This window comes from Pteronotus mesoamericanus, unplaced genomic scaffold, assembly GCF_021234165.1.
Source record: "Pteronotus mesoamericanus isolate MK-2021 breed Mesoamerican mustached bat unplaced genomic scaffold, CSHL_Meso_final contig_22, whole genome shotgun sequence".
NCBI classification, from domain to species: domain Eukaryota; kingdom Metazoa; phylum Chordata; class Mammalia; order Chiroptera; family Mormoopidae; genus Pteronotus; species Pteronotus mesoamericanus.
Window position 1 is genome coordinate 1,196,543 of NW_026555090.1, and position 23,947 is coordinate 1,220,489.

Genomic DNA, 23,947 nt, shown 5'->3' on the forward strand with positions numbered 1-23,947 from the left:
TGCTAAATCCGCTCAGGGCACAGAAAGAAAAGAACAAGATGAGAAGACAGTGTCTGCCGGTCTGCGAGCAGGGGCCGAAAGGCCCTGCCACCCCACACAGCCCCCTGCCCTTCCAGCCCAGCAGGCCTCGCGCTCCGGGGACAGCACAAAGGCGCTCCGAAGCCGCCCTGCGCGCAGCCCCGGGGAGCCTCGCTGCCCATCCTGCGAGGGGTGCCACAGCTGCCCCTGTGTCCCTGCTGGAGGGTCTGGGTGTGGAGGAGTGGCCTCCCTGCCAGGGGCATGGCTGAGGGGTGACCTGGCTCGTGGCCCAGGGAACACAGTGGACTCTTGGTGGCCCAGCGAGGGCCCACAGCCTGTGGGCAGGCCGCGAAATCCCAACGAGCCCCTGATAATTACCAAGTCTCCATGCCAGCAACGGCCACCTCGTAATCTGCACAGCTGCCGTCACAGCTCAATGGGGACCACTCCGCCCGCCGCCTGCTGACGCAGGGCTCTGCCCACTGGGCTTCATTCTCTTTCCTTCCCTTTTAAACGGAAGAATGGCGACAGCTGAGGTTGGGCCTGGGCATGAGGCCGCGTGCTGGACGAAGCCAGGCGACCGGCTGGACAGGCTCAGGGGCCTGCACCTTTCTCAAGAGCCCCAGCTAAGAGCCACTCTCCTGCTCCCAGGGTGCTCGTAGCATGATTCAGAGATAACTAATTCCACAGAAAAAAATTCAGCAGGCCAGGAGCACCATGGTGCTACCTCATACCTGCAGAGTTGGCCAAGCACCTACACACCCACCGGAGCTCCACCACCAGCAACGGCCAGGTGCAGGCGGCCAGGGCTGCGGGGTTCTTCCTTGGGAAGCCAGGGGCATCCGCCAAGCGCCCGGCACTGGGCGCGGAGAACAGGCCAGACTTGGCCTCCGCCCTCAGAAGGCCTCCCGGGGCGGGCAGATGTGCCAGAGATATGATCGCCAAAGAACCAGGGCTTGGAGAAAGAATACCTTGGGGTGGGGGAGGGGGGCTCAGGGAGGCCTCTCTAAGGCCTGAGGGATGAAAAGAAGACGCACAGGAAGAAGGGCCCTCTGGGCAGAGAAACAGGGCCTGCAGAAGCCCCAGTCTGCCGCCCAGCACTGCAGCCTCTCCCCACTCGGTCCCCGGCCGCTGGAGTGCGCGCCAGCACCGCGCGAGGCTCCCCAGGTGGCCTCGCGCCCGCCTGTCGTCTGGGTCCTGGGCGGCACGAGCGCCCGGCCCAGTGGGCCCCCGGGGCTGGGGTCAGAAAGGGAGGGGAACCGAGTGGGCTCCAGGGACCTGTATTTAACCTCAGACTTGGTGGCATCGAGCAAGGTAAGGTGTTTGCACGCGATGGACACCAGAGGCGCGAGGGACACAGGAAACCTCGACCGCACTGCTGAGCTCTGGGGGGAGTAATTCCAACACCGCGACGGGAAAGCAGACACCGGGGGTGCAGCAGGCAGGATAAGGGAGTTACGAGAAGGAAGGAGGAAGTCCGGAACTCCAGAGCCGTCAGGCCAGGGGCACACCAGCCAGGCCTACCCACAGAGGCTGAGTGCGAGGCCACAGCGCGTCGGCCGGTACGCACAGTGCGGCCGCCACCGAGGGGAAGGCGCGCCTCCCCACCCCCGCAGAGCCTGGGGAGGCAGGTCAGGGCCCACAGGCCACAGACGGCCAGTCTACGGGCGGCACACCCGGCCTTCCGCAGGGGCCGCCCATGCCCGGGGGACAGAGAGGAAGAGCAGGGGCAGGCAGGAGGGGAGCCCCACAGGCTGGGCATGGCGAAGAGGGAAGACGATTTTGAGTATGTTGAGGACTGGGGGGACATCTGGCCTGAGCCCTCAGGGGACCCATAGGATCTGTGGCCTGTGGTCAGATTTGTCCCAGAGCCCCCGAGCCACGGGGCCGGGGGCTGGGAGGCAGCCCTGCGGGCAGCGAGAGGCAGAGACCCACAGGCCCCCCCCCCCCCCACTCGGTGGCTTCTCTGGAAGCCTCCTCGGCCAGGCACTGGGGCAGACCCTCTGCAGTGACAAGCAGCCATGGCTTTTTGAAAGTAAACTTTTATTTTGGAATACTTCTAGATTTCCAGAAAAGCTGGAAAGACAGCCCAGGGAGCCTTTGAGTCTGCGGCCACCTCCACTGAGGCTGGCGCCTCCGGGGCCCGTGGTCCATTTGTTGCAGCCACAGCTGCTACACTTCGCCACTCCCGTGGGCAGAAGGGGTGCTTTTCTGCTGGGCCTGAGGACTCGCAGGCTTGGAGCCCCGCAGACAGGAAGGAGGCATGCCCTCCTTGCAGCCACTCGGGCCCTCACACCCAGGAGGTCTCCTCGCACCCACGCCATGCCTGCACCCCTCGGGGGCAGAGCAAGGGCAGGAAAGGAGGCTCATTTGCCCAGCGACAGGGAAGAACACAAAAAGCAGCGTCCAGACTGAAACTCAATCCCCTTCACAGAGCAGTGTGGTGGGGGGCGGGGGCGGGGGGGTGGACAGCGCCCGGCGCGAGGCCTCTCCTTGCTGGGTACAGCCTGGGCTCCAAATACCGTGTTCTGTGCTAATCCCCCCACCCGCCGGAACGTATCTCATGACCTCGGAGGACAGGGACATTGATGGTGCTCTGTCACCCAAGGAAGGGACAAAACAGAACAGCACAGTCTCTGCCTGCTGCAGGATGGTCTCTGGGGATGAGCTTGCACAGCTTTCCTGTGTCCCTGACCAGGCTGGGCACAAACAGGAGCCCTGGTGGCTTTGCAGATGCAAGGCTGGGCACAAACAGGAGCCCTGGTGGCTTTGCAGATGCAAGGCTGGGACAGGGTTCAGGGTCCCCCATGGCACAAGCCACACCGGGCAGTCCAATTTAGGACACAGGGCGCTGGCCTCCCTGCCGGTCTCTGTCAGTCACACACACACTGGCTCACAACCTGCAAGTCCAGCCCAGAAGCAGACCCGTGCGCGTTGCCCGCGTGCGCACACACGCAGCATAAGGGTGTTCTCTTGAAAAGCCTGAAATAAGGGAAATGTCCATCTGCAAGAGAACTGTGAATAAATCACCGCACATCCCTGGGACAGAACACCATGCAGCGACTGAAAAGAACATGTAGCTCTACGGACGGGAAAGCGAACGATCCACGGAGAACCACTCACAGGGTTAGTTAGAGCCGGGCCTGGCCCTCGGGAAGCACAGCTGTCAGTTCCCAGAGCTGGTCTGAGACCAGCATCCTCGGCTCCTACGAAGGAGAAGGTGCGGGCCGCGCAGAGGCTGCCGTGCGGCCCAGAGGATATCCCAGGCGGGCCCCGGGAACCCGGCAAGGGGCGCAGGGGAAAGCAGCCAGGGCAACAATCGCACTAGATGCCTCTGGTTCTGTTTGAATGTCTATCCTACTTCAACAGTGGCAGTTGTAAACACAAGCACTAGAGAGACACCGCAAGCGAAGACATAGCCCTGTGCCCGGCGGGGAGGGGCAGGGGGCTGCGTGGGAAGGCAGGGACTTGAGGCGGCAGCTGGGGTTGGCTGTGATCTCCACAGTGAGGGTGGCTACGCCGTGTCTCACGGCCTCCGCTCCCGGGAGCAGGCGTCTCAGTCTGACGTGCCCGGTTGTGTGGGGGCAGACCAGGAGGGAGTGCGGCAGGTGCGCTTTGGGCGGTGAGAGGACAGCTGACGAGGGGTCGGAAATACGGGAACAAGTGCAGGGTCCTGAGAAGCGCAGCAGCATCCGGGGCCACTGAGGCGGGGATACGGGGCCCACATCCCAGCGGCCTGGGCGGAGCTCGGGCCCCACGTCCGTGTTGCTGGGGGGGCATGGCCACCTACGTGTGACTTTAGGAAGAATATACGTGTGATTTAAAAGACGGGACAAAGATAACGCAGGGCGTCTAAGGGTCACCGAAAACTGGAAAGTTCACTGACGGAAACCTCTGAGTTTCTCCCAGAAGGTTCTGGACAATGGTCATCTCACCTGCCCAGTTACTCTCGCATGTGCCTGGTCTTCTGTCCCTCGGGGCAGAAGCCACCACCTGCAAGGGAAGCACGGCCCCTCATCCCGGGGAAAACCAAGCCGCTCAGGGCGGCCAAACCACAGGCAGGCACGTGCACGGCCCTGCACCTGCCCAGGACATGTCCCTGTCCCACGGAGGTGCCCTTGCACCCACGCCATGCCTGTACCCCCTGGGGCAGAGCAAGGGCAGGAGGGGAGGCTCAGTTGCCCAGCGGCAGGGAGGAACACAAAAGGCAGCGTCCAGGCTGAAACGCAGACTGAAGAAGGTGGGCCTGCTCCACCACTAACAAGTGGTCAAGGCCAGGCTGTCCTCGCTCTTGTTTCTTCCTAACGACCCAGCTGCTGTTTCCACACGGTGACCCAAGGTCTAGAATCAGGTCAAGGCGCGTGCTGGAAGCACAGGGGAGGACACCTTAGAATGTGCACGGCTGTCCAATGACAGCGCCGTGCACCTGAAACTACTACAAAATCATGTTGAACTTAAACTGTAATTTTAAAAAACTTTAAAAAAAGGAAAACCTGCAATCTGTCCCTGGTATCTAAATCTATAAAAAGAAATATAAATAAATAAATATTTAAAAGCATAAAATTAGGCCACTGGATCTCACACCTGACTTTCCAAGCTCCCAGGGAGGGGGTGTCTCAGCCAGGGCAGCGGAAGGTGTCAAAGCCACACCCAGGGAACAGTGTCTTCTGAACAGGCTGCTCCTGCCTACCTGGCAGGACCACCCGTCCCTCTGTGGGCCTGGGAGGCTGTGGGGCCCAGCCCCCCACTCACCACCTCCAGAAACCAGTTTTGACTCGTTCTTCATAGAAACTAGCCGTTCAGGTGTGAAGACACCTGGTGGGCGGAGGGTTAGAAAGGCTGTGAGGTCCCCACGCTGTGCTCCGGGGATGGAGCTCTCAGGTCCCAGTGGCCACCTTCCATGCAAGCCACAGGTCAGATCTAGAGGTCTGGGCACATACAGCCCCCCCAAGAAGGATACCCTGGAATCCCCTTCGGCCCGCCACCTGCGGTTGGCAAGGGAAGCCGCCAGGCTGCTGTCTGAGCTCAGGGCGCTGCCCAGGGCTTAGCTGCGGGAATGCTCTGACCTTCTGCTTTTCGGCTGCACTTAACCCTTGTTTTCCGGGGAAGCGGGGGCGGGGGACAGATCTGGGAGTGAGCAGAGGCTAAGGCACCCCACACACTGGGAGCGTCTTCCCGACTGCTGCCCAGATTTTGTTTCAGAGACGACCCCTGAAACCGCGCTCCAGGCAGCCTCACTCTTGGAGCACCCCTAATTCTGCATCTTTTAAGCCTACAGATGCTCAGGTCCAGGAAAACCCTTCCCCTGCCCTCCCTTCTCGGCATGTGGTCTCCTCCTGGGAGAGCCACATTCAGGACCCTCCACAGCACCCTGCACAGCCAACGACTCAGCAAAGCAAGGCTCATGGCCCCGTCCAGCTCTGCAACTCTATTTGGGAGGTCTAGCAAGATCTAGAAACTTCTCGTATGGATCCCTTTATTTTTTCCTTGGCCTGTCTCAAAAGATGCCATACTCCAGCCACAGTAGCCGATGGGCTCCGTTTGGGAGTTGACTCTTCCTCTCTCCTGCTGCCCAACACACCCTGCCAGAGGCCGGGGCTGCTCCAGCCTGGGGAGCCGGAGCGTTCAGTGGGAGGGTGCATGAGCTGCCCCCAAGGGGCAGGCTGAGGCCAAGCCAGGGAGCCTCAGAGCAGGATCCTGCCAGGCAAGAGGTGCTCCCAACAGCTCCTCTTGTCCGTTCCTCTTGCAGGCACCGCTTGTGCAGAGGCATCTGGCATTCAATACAAGGACCAGCGCAAGGACATCCGACCCCTCCACCTCTGCCACCAACCAAAGAGACCAGGGCCTCTGCCCTCTGGTGGACGGGTGATGTACTTGATAGTCAGTACAGAGGTCGAACAATGGGAACACCCCAGTCTGCAGCGGAGGGAGCGGTGCCGGCCTCCAGAGGCATTCCTGTGGCACCGTGAGCACCACGCACCGCCGAGGCGCGGCCTGGGGGGGCGGGGCCCTCCCGGTAGGGGTGCGGGGAGCCCGACTCAGGCCGGCCCAGCGAACGGAGCCCTTCCGTGGCAGTGTTTCATTGGTATCCATCAGGATTTCAGCAGTTTGGTTTTTTTTTAAAGAACTCACAGCACAGAAGAGGAAGAAGGGGCAGAGTATCTATTCCTTTTTTCAACCAACATTGACAGTGTATGCGGCCCCCTGCTGCCCGGGATGGGGCTCCAGCGCACATCTGTGTGAATGCTAGCGGGCGCAGCCCCAAGCCCTGTGCACACCGAGTCACCGAATTCTCACAAGGACCTTGTGGCCCCTTCACAGGCCCCCTGCCACCACCAGCAGCAGGTACAAGCTCCTCAGAAGACTCACAAAGCCACTCTTCCAGCATCAGTTCTGTCCCCAACCTTCCCGAGACTGCCCTGTAACCAACGGGTCCCCAACCTTCCCGAGACTGCCCTGTAACCAATTGTCCTGGGTCATGAATCCTGGGTCCAGCCTGGCACATGCCAGGGACCCGGTGGCCAATGTGCAGTGCGACCAGTGAAGGCCAGGAGATGTGTGCACCCTCTCCTGTCTCTTCCCTTTCTCTACCACCTTCCCCGCCCTCCCGCTGGACCACAAGGCCAAATCACACAATCAGCAAGACCAGCGAGTGTCCTAGTGACCACGGATCCGGCAGGACCTGGAGGACAAGGGCTCACACTTCTCCAGCTGGGACTCGGCGCCTGGCACCGCTCTGCATGCCACGTGTGGGTGACTTCATTCATCTCACTGCAGCCGTGGGATGGACCCACAGCGAACTCACCTCACCCAGGAGGAAGCTGAGGCCTGGAGCTTGGGCAAGGTGCCTGAGCTGGTACGGTCAGTACTAACCACACCTCGGACCCAGGCGGTCGGATCCCGAGCTGGGCACTAAGGCCTGCTGCCCTGTCTACGCCCCCCGTGAAGGACTAAAGCCACAGGGCAGTTCCACGACAGGAGCCCCAAGGCAGCTAGGCCACAGGAACAGCCGTGGAAAGCTGACAGTGGGTGTGGGGAGGCGAGAAGGGAGAAAAAGTGGGCGTGACCCAGGACTGCCGTGCAGGCTCCGGCGCCACTCTACCCACGACCTCGTGCGGCCCCCGGGGAGGCCTCGGCGCTGCGTGTACCTTACAGACGGGAAAGCAGAGGCCAGCGAAGCTGCGATCCCTCCAGGGCCCTTGGCGAGGGGCCGCCAGGGACAGGACAAGCTTGCCTGCTCAGAGGCCCAGGTCCCCGCCCCTGGCCCAGCGACAAGGACAGGGAGGGCTGGCTGGGGTGGGGCTCTGCGGGGGGCAGGACAGCACGACTCCACGGGGCTCCTGGGGCTGAACAGGCCTGAGGACACCTGCGTCCACCCTGCCCCCAGGAGAGGCGTCCCTTCCAGATGGCCACCCCTCGTGGCAGCCCCACGTGAGGCCCTGCCCGCAGAAAGTCCACGTGCAGTCCTAATATTGACTCAGGCAGGGCAAACACCAGCCAGGAAGCCGGGCCATCGGGAGGGCAGTGCCGGGCGCACACGAGCACCCCAGGCTCAGGGGCAGGGACGGCAAGACCGGTCCCAGCAGGTGCTCTGAGGGCCTCTTCTGCCGGCAGGACCCTGCATCCTGCCCTGTCTGCGCCAGGCCGTGCTGCCACTGAGGGCTGTGTTTGCACCAAGCCAGCCTTCCTAGGGGTGGGCTGGGGGCGGCTGATGCACAGGCACGGGCACCCCGGCTGCAGGCTCACCTGTGCACTCCTGGCTGTGTGGCCCAGGCAGGTCAAGCCATCTCTCTGGTCCTCAGCTGCAGCTGCTGCTGCTGTTGCTGAACAATCTGGGGCCAACCCTCCAAACCGAAGCCACCAGAGGTGGCGGTGATGACGACATGGTGCTCACCCAGGACAGCCAGCGCTGAGCGCACCCTCCCTAGAAGGCACTGCTCCTGCCCAGGGCTCTTCTCCCCTCCCATGGCTGGAACCCCTCAGCCCCCAGCCTGCAAGGCTGCTGGGGAGACAGGCTGAGAACAGCTGTGCCAGCACCCCCACCACCCTGCCTGTGACCATGTCCTAGGTCCCCACCCTACCGACTGGGGACAGAGTCTACAGCACAGAACCTGGAGGGTCCACGCAGGACAGCCCCCCCGCCACCGCCCCCCCCCAAGCCTCTCTCAGCACTTCCTTCTCCAGTGCTCTCCAGGCTGAGGGAAGAAACCTCACCAGGCGCTGGTGCCTCTGACGCCTGATGAGGGGCCACTGGCCTGTCTCAAAGCAAAGGGGGACACGTGGGGCGGCACTGAAGACGGGAGGCCACCGCGAGCAGGCAGGGCAGACCCGGCCCCAGCCCCGCTGGGTGCAGGCAGCAGGCGGGGTGGGGCTCCACGCTCCACGTGAGAGGGCACCCCCTGCCCCAGCCGCCGGGCAGGTCCGAGAGGCAGCCGACAGCCCCCGCCCCGGGACGCAGCCCAGGGCTTCAGCCCTCCTGCAGGTGCTCTGCTGGTAGGCAGCACTGCCTCGGAGGGCTCTCCAGGGCCCTGGGCACAGGCAAATCTGACGCTGGCGCCGCTGGGACACCTTCCGGGAGCCCCAACTACTCCCCCCAACCCCCCGCTGCAGGCAAGCATGGAGCACTCGGCCACGGCCCTGGGGGTCCCGTGCCAGCCGAGGCAGCACGCGGGCAGACGGGCATCCGGCCTTCCGAGGGATGGGTCACTACTCATGTAAACAGGCAGGGACGGCGGGGGGGGCCTCCTGCCTGTGCAGGGCAAACCCTCCCACAAGGCTCACCCCTCCTGGGACATGACCGCCCCCGGGCTCCCCTCTCCCTGAGCTCGCCACCAGAGCTGCGTGACAGGTGCCAGGATTTTGGAGAGAGAGGCACAGGGCGCACTTTAGGAAAAGGGCAAGTTTAGGCCTGAGCCAGAAGCCTGACCAAAAAGGCCATTGAAACTGCCTAAGCGAAGAGAACTAATCGTAACGGAAACCTCCAATGCCTGTGTCGCCTGACACCACCAAGCAGTTCGCTCAGTTTTGACACCATCCACCTGGAGAGAGCATCGAACCCGGCAGGTTAAGGGCTCAGTCCTCCACATCTGCCCCAACCTCGAGCGCAGGCTGTCGCCCGTACGCACAGGAGGCTCCCACCGTGCCTCCTCGGGTCCCCGTGATTTGCTGGAGTGCCTCACAGAATTCAGAGAAACGTTTTCGTTACCAGATCACCAGTGCATGATAAAGGATGTAACTCGGGGGCAGCCAGAGGGAAGAGGAGCTCAGGGTGAGGCCCGGGAACGGCCAGCAGCTCCCACACCCTCGCCAGGCGCCCTCTCCTCGAGTCGCCTGCATTCGCCGACGTGGAAGCTCATCCTTTGGCTTCATTGCAATAGATGTGATTCATTAGCTCATTGTCCACTGGCAACTAAACTCCCCTCCAGCCCCTCTGCTCAATGTTCTGGAGGTCCCAGGTGGGACAAAGTACCAACCCTCTGGTCACAAAGTTGGCTCCACTGGCATACAGCCCCCACCCTAAGGTGACCAAGGGGCTGTCCAGAGTCACCTCATTAACATATCAAAAACACTTCGATCGTTCTCATCACAAAGAAAATTCCGAGGACCTTAGGAGCTCTGTGCCAGTAACTGGGAGGAGGACCAGATACACACTCATTACCCACCACAGCATCACAGAACCCCCACGCCTTACTGAGCTCTGTTGCAAATCCCCACCACGCCCGTTCTTCACCGGGGCGGGCCACCCGCCGTGCTCCACGGGCGGGTGGTGACAGAGGCCCGGCTGTGTCCAGGCACGACACCTGCGTCGCACTCCGTGTTCCTTTCCTAAGCCAAGGACCGCGCAGAGGCGGGACGTCCGTGCAGCCCTGGGGACATCCTTGCCCGCCGGCCTCCCTCGCCGCAGGCCCCTCCGCCTGTGAGCACGCCCCGGCCGCAGGAGGGCCTCACACCGGCTGTGAGCGCCCCGGCGGCTCAGTGGGGTCAGTCCGGCGGTCATGCTGCAATGGCAAGGAGGCTGGAGTGTGTGCCCCGCTCGCTGCTCTGCACCCCACAAGGGCTGTCTCCCCAGAGGCACAGGTGGGCTCACCTTGGAGCATTTTCAGTAGGGGCGGCGGGACAACGCAGAAAGGAGTGCAAGGGTGTTGGCCAGCAGGGGCACAGCCTTGTCTGGGTGCAGAGTCTGGCCTCTGAGGCTGGGCCAGAGCCTCAGAGGACGGGCGCCTGATTAGGAAACCCCGGCTGGGCAGCTTGTGCAGGCTCCGCCTCCCACACGCTCCTAATTTCCTCTTTCCATCATGCAGCCAGTTCTCCCTTCCGCTCTGCCCAGGCCCGCTTGGCTGGGCCCGGTCCCTCTTCGTGATCCCTGGTCCTTTGCGGTGCACGCCTCAGTGCCCCCATCCAAGCTCCTCGAGCCTGAAACCCCAGGAGTCCAGGCCCCCAGGCCAGTACCACCATCCCCTCTTCTGTGTCAACTCCTAGAACTGTCGTTGCAGGACAGGCAGGGACACGAGTGCAGGAACCGCCCCTGAAGAGCGACGGGACATCATCCAGGGTCTCCAGAACCTGCATAAGCCCCACGCTGGGGATCGGGGACAAGGTGGCAGGAATGGGACTGCCTCTTGGGCAACTGGCAACCCGGAACCCCGCAGCCTGGCAGCAGCACCCGGGACGCTGGAGGGCCCAACAGCACCCGGCCGCGTGGAGCCCCTCAGCACCGGCCGGCCACGTGCATCTCCCCCACCCCGGCTGCCCCCGGTCTCCTGAGTCTCCCGCTCTCCCGGGAGACTGCTGACTGCTAGTGCGAAGGGAGGGATCAGCAGCTACCGAAACGGACTCCAAGAGGCCTGCTGATGCTGCAGATGTTTTCCGGGCGTGAGATTCTGGGAGAAGTGAAAGCACTTGGCCCACAGCTGGGCACGTAGCTGGGAAGTTTCCCCTGATGCAAGAGCTCTCTGGGCCCGTTGGCACCAGGCAACCCCGCAGCTGCCTCTCCTTCGAGCCGGATACGGCACTGGGCACTTCGTGCTCATACTTTTGCCCTTCCCAACAATCTCGTTGCCAAGTTGTGAGGAAAGCGGGGCAAAGGCTGCTCCTCCAGACCTAGGACGAGGAGGGTCAGGGAAATGGACAGGCTTGCCAGGTCCTAGAGTAAGTTAGCAGTGAAATGAGATAAACACCCATGCCTTGGAAATTTTCCACAGAACCTCACCTGCACTCAAAAGAAGACCTGGGGAAGGGCAAGGCCAGCAGCACCCCCAGGCGGGCCCCCAGGCGGCTGAAGCTCCCAGGGGCACCTCATTCATTCCTGAGGATCCACACGTGGAGCCAACCGAGGACCTACCCCTCCTCACAGGTGGAGACAGGGAGGCACCGCCCAGCCTGGCCCCGCAGGGCTCACCAGCAGGGGAGGAGGGACACCTCTGCAACCACCCAGTGCTGGGCTAAGTCTCGGCTCAGCCACGCCTGCCGGGGAGGGCTGGCTGAAGGACCGGTGACGGCCCGTACAGTGAATGGGAGCCAGCCAGGCAGAGGGCAGGGAGGCCCTGCTAGGAAGAGGGAGCAAACTACACAGAGGCAAGGGGTCAGAGGGAGGCTGGTATCTGCTGAACGGGGAGGGCGGGAGGTCACAGGAGATGGCCCTGTGGAGGTGGGCGGGTGGGTCCAGGTCACGAATGGCCTCCCTACCCACTCTCTAACCTGAAGGCCACAGGCTCTACAAAGACATCTGGGTTGGAGGGCCCCACCTGCTGGGGATACCTAGGAAAAGGTGAGGTAACCTGAATCTGCCCCCCGCCCCTCGCCCAGCTCGGGAGTGATCCCAGGACCACCTACCCCAAACCACGCGCCCAGGAGCACATCCCATGGGGCCCCAGTCACCTGGACGCCTCACACATGCGTGGCACCCCAGAAGCCGGGGCCAGAACCCAGGCCCTGTGGGAGCCGTGCTAAACCCGCCATCCCCCGCCCCGCACACACCTGCCGAGGAAGCCTAAAGCGCACCTCCGGAACAGGGAAGACAGAGAAGGTGAGCAGACGGAGGAGACCCGCTCAGCCAGGCTGTGGCCGGGGCCCGGGCCCGGACAGGGAGAGCCTCCTCCTGCTTCCTTCCCTTCTGTCCATACGTGTCACTCTGAGCGTCCCGGCAGAGACCGGGAGCTGTCCCCGGTCGAGGTGCCACGGACACGCTATCAGCACGTCGCTGGGACACAGATTCTGAAGTTCGCCTGGCCGGTGGCACACAGCTCCCCTGGCCGGCCTCTGCCGGAGCCCCACAGAGAGACGCTGCTGCCCGGGAAGGCTCTCCACGCGGAGACAGGCACAGCCGCAGGGGCAGGGGCGGGCAGGCAACGCTGCTTCCGGCCCAAACACTCGTCTACACCCTGGCTCAGAAAAGAACATCACACAGACGCCAAAGAACATCTTGCTCTTAGCCCATTGCTAGGCCAGCGGAGGGAGCATGGGTCCCTGGTGATGGGGAGCAGACTGTCCCAGCCACGGAGCCAAGGCCAGACACACCATTAGCTTTGCAGGAACCCAGCTCTGAGCATGGCTGGGGCAGGGGCTTGGCACTGGAGGAGGTCCAGGGGTGCTACAGAGTCCTCGGTGCCATCAGTCAGAAGGGACAGGTGGCCAGCTGGCTGGATGGGCCCTGTGCTCTCAGAGCCAAGGCCCCGTCAGCCACCTCTGCTCAGCGAAGGACGCTTGCAGGCTGTGCCCGCCACCCAGCTCAGCGTTCCTGCCAACGCAGCGCTCGCCTGGCTGACGAGGACGTCTCCTGACCAAGGCACCGGCTCAGGGCCCAGCGGGCATGAGGCCAGGCCCTGGGAGGCAGAGTTCCGAGCCAGGCAGGGGCAAGGTTCTCAGGCAGCCTGGTCCACGGCCCCACCCCAATTCCCCCGTGGGTCTGAGTGAGCCACACACGCACACGCATGCTTTCATACACCCCCACGCTCACGCACTGGCACGCTCACTGCCAGGCTCCAGCAGGCAATCAGGGGTGTAGGCCGGGCCTGGGGCCCTCCCTTGGGACCCTTCTCTCCCAGCACATCCTCGCTTCTTTGGTCTCCTCGACTCTTGGCCCCCACCCCCCACCCTGGACACTCCTCTGGAAAGCCCAGCCATCACCCCAGCAGACCCTATGCCGCCCTTGCACCGGGGAGCCTCACGCCCCGTCTCGTGGCCTGTGTTCTCGATGTGGCCTCCAACAGAGAGCTTTACCATCCATCAGGTCCCAGCTCAAGGAGGGTAGATGACGTGTCCTTCCCCTGGGCCCAACTCCAGGCCACCCCAGAGTAGGGCCTGGTAGAGTGAGTGGGTCCCAGCACTTCGGAGCTGGATGGGGCCTCAGCTCATGTCCACATTCGTGGATGGAGACGCCCAGGCCCAGGGGGCGGACTGGCCCCCGGCAGTGGGCTGGTTCCCACGCTTCAGCCTGAAGCACGTGCGGGGTCAGTTTCCCGGCACCTGTGGGGACCCCCCGGGGTGCCCCAAAGGGAGCCAACGGACTGCCGGCTAGGGCTCTGAAAGCACAAGCTGAGGCAGCAGGGCCAGCGAGCACTAGAGGTGTGAGGCCAGCATGGGCGGCCAGGGGCTGGACAGGCGGCTGAGCAGCCGAGCGCCCTCCTGCCCAGCCCTCACGGGCCTGCGAGTGGAGCCCGGGAGTCCCTTGCTTTGCCCACAGTGCCCCCTGCCGCCCTGCTGCCCTGGCTCCCTCCACAGCCTGTAGCCACGCACTCAGGGGCCACAGGACTTGGAAGGGTAACGGTCCCCCTGACGCGGGACCCCCAACCCCGCCAGGTGGAGGGAGAGCTGCCTGCTCCCCCTCTCCACTCCCTCTGCGGGAGGCCTCCTCTCCCTCGTCCCTCCCCAGGGTAGCCGGCCAGGCAGAGGGGCTCCAGGGCTGCGCCTCGGAAAGCCCAGGGCCAGGGGCAAGCTGGCTGTCCTGCTGCAGGTGTGGGTCCAGCGCGCAGCAGCTGGGGCTTTGGCCGGGGTTTGGTTGGGAAGGCTGACCTGTCATGACTGGGGGCTGACAGTGGGCTGGGGGACGGGGGCAGAGCAGGCTGGGGGGCAGGGGGCGGGGGCGGGGGATGGGGGGCAGAGCAGGCTGGGGCTGGGGGCTTGGAAGAGCACGACATTAGCAGCACACCTTCAATGCAGAAGAAACCCACGTGCCAGGCCACTCCCCAGCCACACGTGCTGTCCTGGCAGGGTTACTAACGACCCCTTCACTCTCCCAAGGGTCCGCATGTGGAAGATGAACAATACGGTCACTTTGTCTACAAACCCAACGAGTTTACCAGGGTGTCCAAACATGGTGACATGCCTCAGCCAGCGCTGGTGTCCATGATAAGCAGTCTGCCTTCGACAGCAAAGCCCGTGAACAATTTCTCTTGCAAACAAAGCGGGAGGGAGCTCTGGGTGGCATCGCACCAGCATGGGCTGGCTCGCCTGCGCCCCAACACAGAGGGCGTCCCGGGAGCGGCCACGCACAGGCCGCCGCCACCTCTGTGGGGGGTCAGGGAGAGGGAAACCCCTGCGGTCCCTTCTTTGCAGTCCAGCATGCCCAGGGCAAATGTCACAGAGGGGACAACCCTCACCCACCGGGGGCCACGGCAGAAAACTGGGAAAGAGCCCAGTTCAGGAACCAGCCAAACCTGCCTGCAGGCCCGTCTGTGAGGCGGTGCTGGCTGTGAGCCCACAGTGAGGCTGACGCTCTGCCCTCCACGCAGCGCACAGTGCCTGGCACGCGCCGGGCTGGGCACAGCGGGCAACACAGGCACTGTGTCAGCACTCGGGCTAGGAAGGCCAGGGGCCAAGGCGTGACACGCAGGACGCACAGGCACGGGCAGCGGGCACTGAGGGCTGCCCCACAGAGGGCAACAGGGGCAGCCGAGCCCCTCAGGGGACTCTGGAAATGTCTGGGGACATTTGAGACTGCCCAAACTCGGGACTGCTCCTGACACCCGGTTGGTGGAGACCGGGGACATGGCCGAACGCCCTGCAGCCCACAGGACAGCCCAGAATGGCTCCCCCCCAAGGTCGGCAACCCTGACCGCGAGGGCAGGGCTGGGGGTGGGATTGTGAGGAGCGGGGGTGGCAGCCAGCAGGAAGCAGCGGGGGCGTGCAGGGGACCTGGGCGAGAGGCTCAGTCACCGGGGAAGGGCAGGCGCCCGCAGCGACCGAAATGAGGGGAGAGGCGCTGCCAGAGGGGCCCCCCGGGCCCGGAGAAGGAGCCCGCACCTCCTCCTAGAAAGAGAGCGCCTCTGAGCAGCTGTGTGCCTCACGCTCCGGGTGGGACCAGCCCCTGGCCCTCTGTTTATGATGTGTCAAGTGTGAATGGGCGAGCATGCATGTGGGGACGGCGGGGGAGGACAGGGAGCGACAGGCAGCACCGGCTGCCTGTGATGGTGGTGGCCCCACGTTGCTGAGCAGGGGAACCTCTGAGGGCCAGCTTGCGGGGGCAGGCAAGAGAAAGGAGGGAAAGTTAGCCCTGGAGCTCTGCCCTGGGCCCGGGGACAGGGCCCTCCTTCTTAGGGACGGCAGAGGAGAGCACGTCAAGGAAGTCTTGGCGGGGACCCCAAGAGCCAGCTCCTTTTTGGGTCTGACACGCCCAAGTGGGGGCCACAACACCCGGCCCCAAGCTCCTGGCCCTCTGAGGTGATTCTGGCCAGAGGCTGAGACACAGATGATGAAGGGAAAAGCCCCAACTAGTGCCCCTGCAGCACCTTGTCTTTTCACGATTTTAGTTACAAACCGATGTGTAGTCCCTGAGAACAGAGAGGGTGCACGTCGTCTGCCAGGGCACACGGCACACAGCGGTTCTCCGTGCACATCGGCTGAGGGAGTGACTGACAGGCAGAGGACAAGGGGTTTCATAAGGACCCACAGACTGTGAGCTGGAAAAGAGGCGGGGCAAGGTGTCCACCAAGAGCGAGGGCCAGCAGTGCTAGTTTCCCCAGGGAACCAAGAAGAGGAGGGCGGAAAGCCTCCTTTGAAAAGAGCAACACGGAGCTTGAGGCCTGGGGAGCAGGACGCTGACAGCAGAGACTTGAACACCCTGGATGCCGGAGGCGGGGGAGGGCGGGGAGAGGGACAGGCTGCGCAGGCACCTGGCACGTGGGCGGACCGCCCCAGCGGACACCCTGGGCCCCCCGCGGAGAGCCCCGTCCGGGGAGGCGGACCGTGGGCCCTGCGCGGCAGGCAGGCCTGGGTCCAAGGCCAGATTCAGGGCTGGGCAGCCTCGCCTCAGCGCGTCCGCAGCTCCCGACCCCAAAGCTCCCCTCGCTTCCAGGCTCACACGGGCTTGTCTCCACCTGGAGTCTCAGGGACAGGACACCGGGACATTGAGAACCTGACAGGGCAGGAACTGAGCCCTCGCCCTCCACGACCCCTGCCTCCCTCACGGTCCCAGCTCTGCCAGTGGCCATGCCGTCTACCATTCTGCACCCAGCTTTTTCCCCACACACCCAAGCAATTCTCTGACACCAGCTGGCTGTCCTACAATTCAACTCAGTTCTGACACTGTCTACCCAGCTCACAAAATTCAGGAAGCCAGATTATGCACTGGATTTTTACAAATTTTTACTTGGCTGGTGTGGCTCAGTAGATTGAGCGCCGGCCTGCAAACCTAAGGGTCGCTGGTTTGATTCCCAGTCAGAGCCCAGGCCTGGGTTGGGGGCCAGGTCCCCAGGGAGGGTGTGAGGGGCAATGACGCATTGGGGTCTCTCTCCCTCGCTTTCTCCTTCCCTTCCCCTCCGTCCAAAATAAATAAATAAAATCTAAAAAGAAAAAAAAGAAAGAAATTTGTAAAAAAAAAAAACAAACAACAAAAAACCAAAAAACAAAACAGCCAGAGGGAAGAGATGCATGGAGCAAGGTCTAGGGAAAGGACTTTGGTGCCCTGAGTGGGCCACTGTCTCCACTCCTCCACGTGGTCACCAACCTGGACACCCTCCGAAGCCAGCTCTTTTGGATTCTGACTGCACTCAAGACTAAGGAAACCATCTGCACATTTCTCACTACGAGTCGCTCGTGTCCCAGCCAGGGAGCCAGCCGTGGCTCCGCTCACGCACTGACCAACCAAACCACGGGAACGCGGGTGGCCCTTCCTCAGGCCGGGCCCAGCATCTAACGATTCCCCCCACCTCACGGCGGCCACTCTGTCCATGTCTTGGGCCCCCACTGCTGTGACAGCCCCCAGCTCTGCCTTTGCCCTGGTGTGTTCTCACCGAAGCCCACATCAGCCTTGGAGGCCGCGGTCAGGCCGGGAGACTCATCCCACAGCCGCCCGTTCGGAGCCCGAAGGCCTCGCTGCTGCCCCAGCCCCAGTGCGGCTGGCCCCCCATGACCTCCCGGTGGCCTCCAGCCAGCGGCTGTTCCCTGACACCGTCAGGTCTTCCGCACTGCTGGCCCCCGCCCCCTGATACCCTCCCCTCAGCGGGGCGGCTTTCTGCCAGAAGGCCACCTCTGCCCAGCCCGCCCCTCCCCTGCCGTGCGCAGCAGGTACTGCCCCCTCCTAGCAGTGCAGCAGCCAGAGGGCCAGGCCCAGGGCTCCTGTGTTCAGGGCAATGCCTGACTGACATGAGCGAAGTTCTCCAAGCCCCGATTTCCAAAGCAGAGCATCACAGCCTTTGCTGCGACAATTTACTGAAATGCTACAGGAAATGCACGCGGCACACACAGCAAGTCCCGCCAAGTGCGCGGCAGCCGCGAGGAGGGCTGAGCGAGGCCCCCGGAGTGGTCTCCCAGGAAGCCTCTCACTGCGTCGCAGAGCTGCTCTCTGCAGCAGAGCTCCCAAAACCGTGACCTGTTTCTGGAACTTTCCTCATTCTAAAATGACTTTGAAGAGCGCTCCGTCTCTCTCTCCCACAAATGATCAGTGATTAGTTTTTTTTTTTTTTCCCAAAAGTAAGGCAAATCAAAACCTTTTTACAAAAGAAAAAAAGCCGTTGAGAAATTCACACAGCTGAGCTGCCTGACTTCCAGATCTTATGCACCTCAACCACCCAGCTATTAGGAGCACTGCCATAGGCCACCACATGGCTTCAAAATGAACTCACAGAAACACGTTGTAGGAAGGGCCGGCAGGAAATAGCCAAGGGGCTTGTGTGGGAGGAAGTGTCCCCAGGACCCACCATGCACTTGCCAAGCCATGCCCGCAGCCCTGGGAGAATCGGCATGACCACTGGCCAAGGCCAGGTTTGTACGGAAAGGCCTATGCACTAGAAGGAGCAGCGCACACTCCCAGCAGACCCGGGTGTCTGCCCTCAGGGACCCGCAGCCCTCTAATACCCTGTGTGAGTTTCCTGCCTGCTGTAACAAATTATCACAGGCTGGGCAGTTCACAACAAGAGGAATACATTCTCTCACGTGCTGGAGGCCAGAAGCCCAGAGTCAGGACCGTGGGGCCGCAGTCCGGGCATGGCCGGGCCGCGCTCCTTCCACAGGCTCTGGGGGAGGACCCACTCCTTACCTCGTCCAGCCCCTGGGGCTGTGGCCTTCCTGGGCTCATGGCCGCACCCCTACAGTCCTCAAGGCCAGCACCCCACACCTCCCCTGCTCCGCCCTCACAGGGGACGCCTGACTGCAGCGAGGACCCACCCCGACGGTCCAGGAGAATCTCCCCGTCTCAAGATCCTGACCTCAGTCTCACCTGCACAGCCGCCCCGCCCCGCCCCCCCGCCACACACGGCAGCCTCCCCAGGCCCCGAGGACTGGGGTGTGGAGACGTCCAGGGCCGCCTTCCAGCCGCCGCCGCCGCCTCTGCCCCGTCACCGTCTGCTGCCGCAGTTGCTGAGGCAGAGGGGGCGGGGTGCACAGACTCAGGGAGAGCAGACCCAAGCGAGCAAGGAGGGCTGCGCAGGCACTGCCCACCTACGCCAGCTCTTGCGGGGAGGCCTCTGTCAGGTCAGGGCCAGCGGAAGCCCAGGGTGGCGGGGGTGGGGGGTGTCAAGGCCTTCAGGGAGCGCGGCAGGGGTCCCGGGGCCTGAGAAAGCAAGCTCTGGACCTCTGTCCCCCAGAGCTCCCCACTCCCCTCAAGTCCCCTCCTACTAGAAGCTGGCCCGGCCACCCCTGGGCAGGTCCAGCGTGTTCAGGACAGAAGGGACAGCGCATCCACAATGCCACCTCTATGAGAGGAGCAACCTGGCCCCCATTCCCGATCTCCACAGATGGAAGATTGAACTAAATCATAAACGAGATGAGAAACACGTCCTGTTCTGCCCCAGGGACCAGCAGGTCACCTGAAATGAAAAGAGCCTGGAACAGGGTGTTGCTAGCACTGAGCTGGGCCTCATTCTGCCAGCCATGTGCAGAGGCGATCCCAGGACGGCCGGGGCTCTGCACCCGCAAGCCCACACCCGCGGCCCAGGGACCACCCACGCAGCTCCCAGGGCCCCCCTGCCCCGCCCCACACCCCTCCCCCCAGAGGTGGCAACATGGGAAGGGAGGCTGACTGGCAACTCCAAGCGCTTGTGGGGAGGGGGCATCTCAGGGACAGGCTGCAGCAGGAGGGTCTGTCCTCCCTCCCAGGCCTCCCTCAGGGGCCACGTCCCGCTCAGCCTGCCGCCCTCCCCAGCTCGCGTCCTGCCAGTGCCCTCTGCCCCCACGGAGGAGCGGGCCACGCCGTCCCCTACGTTCACTTCTCACAGGCTTGTTCTTACTACCCAGCACACCTCAGGCCAGTGGTGCACAAATCATTCTGCAGGGAGCCTCGTTTAGGAAAAATAACCATATTTACGGAGCTCACGTGACAGTGTGGCTTCACTGAACAGCACGGCAGAGAGGAAAGGAGGCCCTAACCCGAGACAGCCTACATCACCAAAGAGAAGACCGAGGGAGGCTGCCAGGCGCAGGGGGCAGGCTCATGCAGTCAGCCCAGCCGCCCCAGCCACCCCGGCAGCAGCCCGGGGCCACCGGCCGACGCCGGGACGCCGTGGGCCTCCCTGGTCAGCATCCCCTACGCGGGTGCCAGTAGAAAGGATGGCTCCACGCGGGCCACAGGCCGGCAGAGGGAAGGAAGAGGGGCCCCTCTCCCAGTCTGCACAGCCATCCAACAGCACTCACCACGTTCCAGAAGAGCGGGTTGAAAATGATGGTGAGGACGGCAGCCACAAAGGAGGCGTCTGAGGGGTCCACGTAGCCCAGCAGCCGGGTCATAACGCAGAAGTCTGCCTGCAGGGACAGAGCCAGTGTAAGCAGGAGACCCACCAGTACCCCCCTGGCCCCACCCAGCCCACATGCAGGGCAGCCCAAGGAGCGACGAGTCCCCAGAACTCAGAAGTTACCCTGTGGGAACACACCGGGAGGCTCGGGCACATTCAAGTCCAGCAAAGGTTACTACAGTGTAAACTCATAAAACTGAAGACAAAGAGCCAAAACCCAACCAGCTGTGTCGTACCCTGCCGGGAGCCTGGCAAGCCGCGGCACAGGGTGCAGGGATGCCAGACAGGGGAATCCGCGGCTCAGAGGGTGAGTGTCCGGCACCGTGATGGGAAGTGACCCTACTGGGCTGGACATCTGCCGTCACCGGAGTGCTGTGACTGGGACCTGGCCGAGGCGGTCGGAGGCTGCACCGCAAGCCCGAGGGACCAGCATCGCGTGCAGAAATGCAAAGCCTCACCGGCAACCAGGCAAACCGACGTACCTCTGCCCAACTAGCTGAACTGCGGACGGCGCGGAGTGCGGGCGGGCTGTGACCTGAAGAGGCAGGCTCCCACGTGGCCACAGCGCCACTCCCAGATCTGCCCCAGAGAAACTCACAAGTGTGCCACGTGCACGTGCAAAGATCTCCCTACCTGTCCACTTGCAACGCAAACGTGTCTGTCTAGGTAGGGGCAAAAAGAACAACAGCCTTCCAGAGCTCGTCAGTGTGAGCCATGCCTGTTTCTATCTCGCTTTATTGTCACCACGACTGGAACAGGAAACTGAGTCCCAGGGCACACCGCACGCGGGTCAGTTGTTTCCCCCAGGCCCCCCGCCCAGGGCCTCTGGAGCGCCACACCCAGCGGCCAGCTGCGCCGAGTGAGTGCAGCTCTGTCCTCTCCGGCCGCGGGGCCTGGGCACGTGGCTGCCCTCCCCTGCCTGCCTCTGGAATTGAAAATGCTCCTGACTTCTTAAAATTGTCAGGGTATCCATTACATCATTTTATGTGATGGTGAAAAACAACCAGTGGCCACGACAGGGGCCTGGCGAGATAAACAAAGGCACAGTCCGCTGGAGCGACCGACGTGGATGTGGATCGTCCGTCCGGACAGAGGAGCTGGGCCAGGCATTCACAGGATGTGTAAGTGAAGGAAGCAAGTGAAAGAACTGCACCTCCATAGTCCCTTTGGAAAACAAAAGTGCATTCCCCTCCTGAGCGCAGACCCTGGAGAGATGCTTGCACGTGTACACAACAGAGTTCATAGCAGCCTTGCTCGAAATGATCCTAAACTGACAACAGCCCATTTATCTGTCAACAGGAGAATGGAATTTGTTAGATGATAGTATGTTCATAGTAGTGAATATTAAATAGCAGGGGAAAATGAATGAGCTACAGTTACAAGAATGAATCTCAGAGACATAAGGAGTGGAAAAGTCAGGTCTCAGAAGACAAATGAACTACACGGTAACAGTAGGCCACACTGAGATATAGCAGACCACCCCTCGTAGCCAGGGACAGGAGGTAGCTTTTGCCTATCAGAGTGATTAAAGTTTTCAAAGCACAAGTCAAGAACACAGCTGGCTCTGTTGCAGGGCCGGGGGGGTGGGGGGGCAGGGATGTGGGAGAGGGAGGAAACAGGGGTGTGAATTTCTAGTAAGGGTCTGCTCTTAAATTTAAAAGAAAGAGAGAGAAAATGTGTCCAACTATGGAAGAACAGAAAAATACAATGCAGCCCATTCCTAAAGTAGGTAAACTATGGAATTTAAAATAAACTATATATATGTATCAACATGTGATATTCTGAAAAACACATCAATTGAACATGGCAAGCTGCAGAATTTCTAAAGCATACATACCATTTTTAGAAAATACCACCGAACCACATGGCTAAATATTCTTCCTCTGTGTGTTTAAATAAATAGACTGGCGGGCCATGCGCTGAATTCACGGTACTTCTTGTATCTGGAGCAGCACCATTCTGCAGACCCTGGAGCTGGCTCACTGCCATGGGGCCACCCCTGCACCGTGGGGTACAGCAGCACCCCGACCTCTACCCACTCCATGCAGGCCGCTTCCCCCAGTGGTGACGACTAAAAATGTCTCCAGACATGCCCCAATGTCCCCCAGCGACAGAAGAGCCCATGGTCAGTGAGAACCCCTGCCTCTAGGGCTCAGAGGGGAGAGCAGCTGAACTGCTTCAACATTGCTTTCTTTCTTTAAAAAAGATAAGACACCTCCCACATTTTGAGTGGTAAGTATTTACTGAGTCCCTGCATTATCCTTTGTACTTTTCTTTTTCTCGTTAGAAAGGCTGTTAGAGGCCCAGAGCACTGAAAATACTCTGGTGACTCTCCATATGCAGCTCAAATAAAAATAAGTTTAAGTCCATCAGAGTTCTGATCTTTCCTATAATGTCTATCTCCACGGTGCTTCTGTTCTGGTGCTTCAGGGCATGGTACCTTCCTTCCTGAAGCCTTTGTCTCCCACTCAGTGGGGAGGGGAGGAGGCAGAGCTCCTGCCTGGGTCTGCCCCACAGCCCCCAGGCGGACGGGGGCAGGGCGCGGGGCAAGCAGTGGCCTCCCTGCCACTTGCCCCACCAGGCCCTTCTGCTCGCCTAACTTGACCTGCCATCCAGACAACGCTGCTGAGTGGGAAGATTCCGGAAAGCCACAGAGTGTGGAGGATGTGGCCTGGCATGTCCTCCTCTTGTGTGGGCCTCCTCTCCCATCAGCCTGTGTTTCTCAAGAGCAAACCTCCACCTCCCTGTGGCCAGGCGAGGAGCTGCGCGGAGAGAAGCACTCCAGGTCAGAGCAACCTCCCAGTGCGGGAAAAATGAACGAGCCAGCAAAGGCACGGAAGGCGCACGATCATGCGAACATGCGTGTGAAATGACTGAGGGAAAGTGACCACCTGAGCACCAAGTGCATTAATAAACGAATGGCAAGAGAAGGACCGCTCAGCCAAGGGTGAGAGGAGGGCTGCTGGACCACAGCCTCGCGCCAGGCTGAGCGCGGCCTCCGGGCCCCCGTGGCCACTGCCGGCGCCCAGCGGGCAGGTGCGCGAAGCACACCGGGCCATCCAGCTTCCCCGTCTCGTCCCAGTTGTGCCCCGGCTCAGTCAGGGCTGCGGAGACTTGGCGGCCCTCAGAGCAGGGCCTCGCACAGCCTGGGACTGCGGCCGGAAGCGTCGGGCCCCCCTAGAGAACACGCCAGGCAATGTGCAGCCGCTAGTGATGGACAGGCAATGGAGCGGGCCTTGGAACCGAGCTGGGGGACATCTGTGCCCCAGCCCCAGAGCCTCGAGAACCCGGGGCTGAACCACAGGACGTTCCTGCTTCTGTCTGATAAGGGACATTTATTAGGCATGTCTGACTGTAGGGCCCTGTCCACAGACAGGCTGTGAAGCGACTGAGTGGCGGGTCAAGGGCCACAGGGAGGAGGGGGAGAGCGGGCCTGGGGAGCCACGTGGAATGTCCCGCTCAGCCATTCCAGGGGGAGTGAGCGGGGAGTCTCCCTCATCCCTGCCTCTTCTGCCTGGTGCCCATCTCAACCCCCAGCCCAACATGCCTTGCCGCGGCCCCCCCGCCCCTACGGGCTCAGTCTGGCGACTCCACAGTTCCCGTTCAAGACTCTAGCACATCCGGCGGCCCTCAGGATGGTGGCCCCAGGCTGCACCTTCTGCCTCGCCCCGCACACCCCTGGCCTCCTCACCAACCCAGCATCACTGACGGCCACGACTCACCTCTGGTCACCTCGCCTGCCCGCCTTCCTGCCCCAGCCCTTCACC

General features: G+C 62.2%; 1 protein-coding gene across 9 annotated transcripts in view; it reads right to left on the reverse strand.

Moving 5' to 3' along the window:
• Positions 1 to 23,947, reverse strand: part of PEMT (phosphatidylethanolamine N-methyltransferase) — a 73,282-nt gene that overhangs the window by 38,104 nt on the left and 11,231 nt on the right. For all 9 annotated transcript variants that reach the window (XM_054571056.1, XM_054571047.1, XM_054571055.1 and 6 more), the window contains exon 2: positions 20,083 to 20,190. In XM_054571056.1, coding sequence (XP_054427031.1) covers positions 20,083 to 20,175 — 93 coding nt within the window. In that variant the 5' untranslated portion in view covers positions 20,176 to 20,190. The remainder of the gene's footprint in view (positions 1 to 20,082; positions 20,191 to 23,947) is intronic.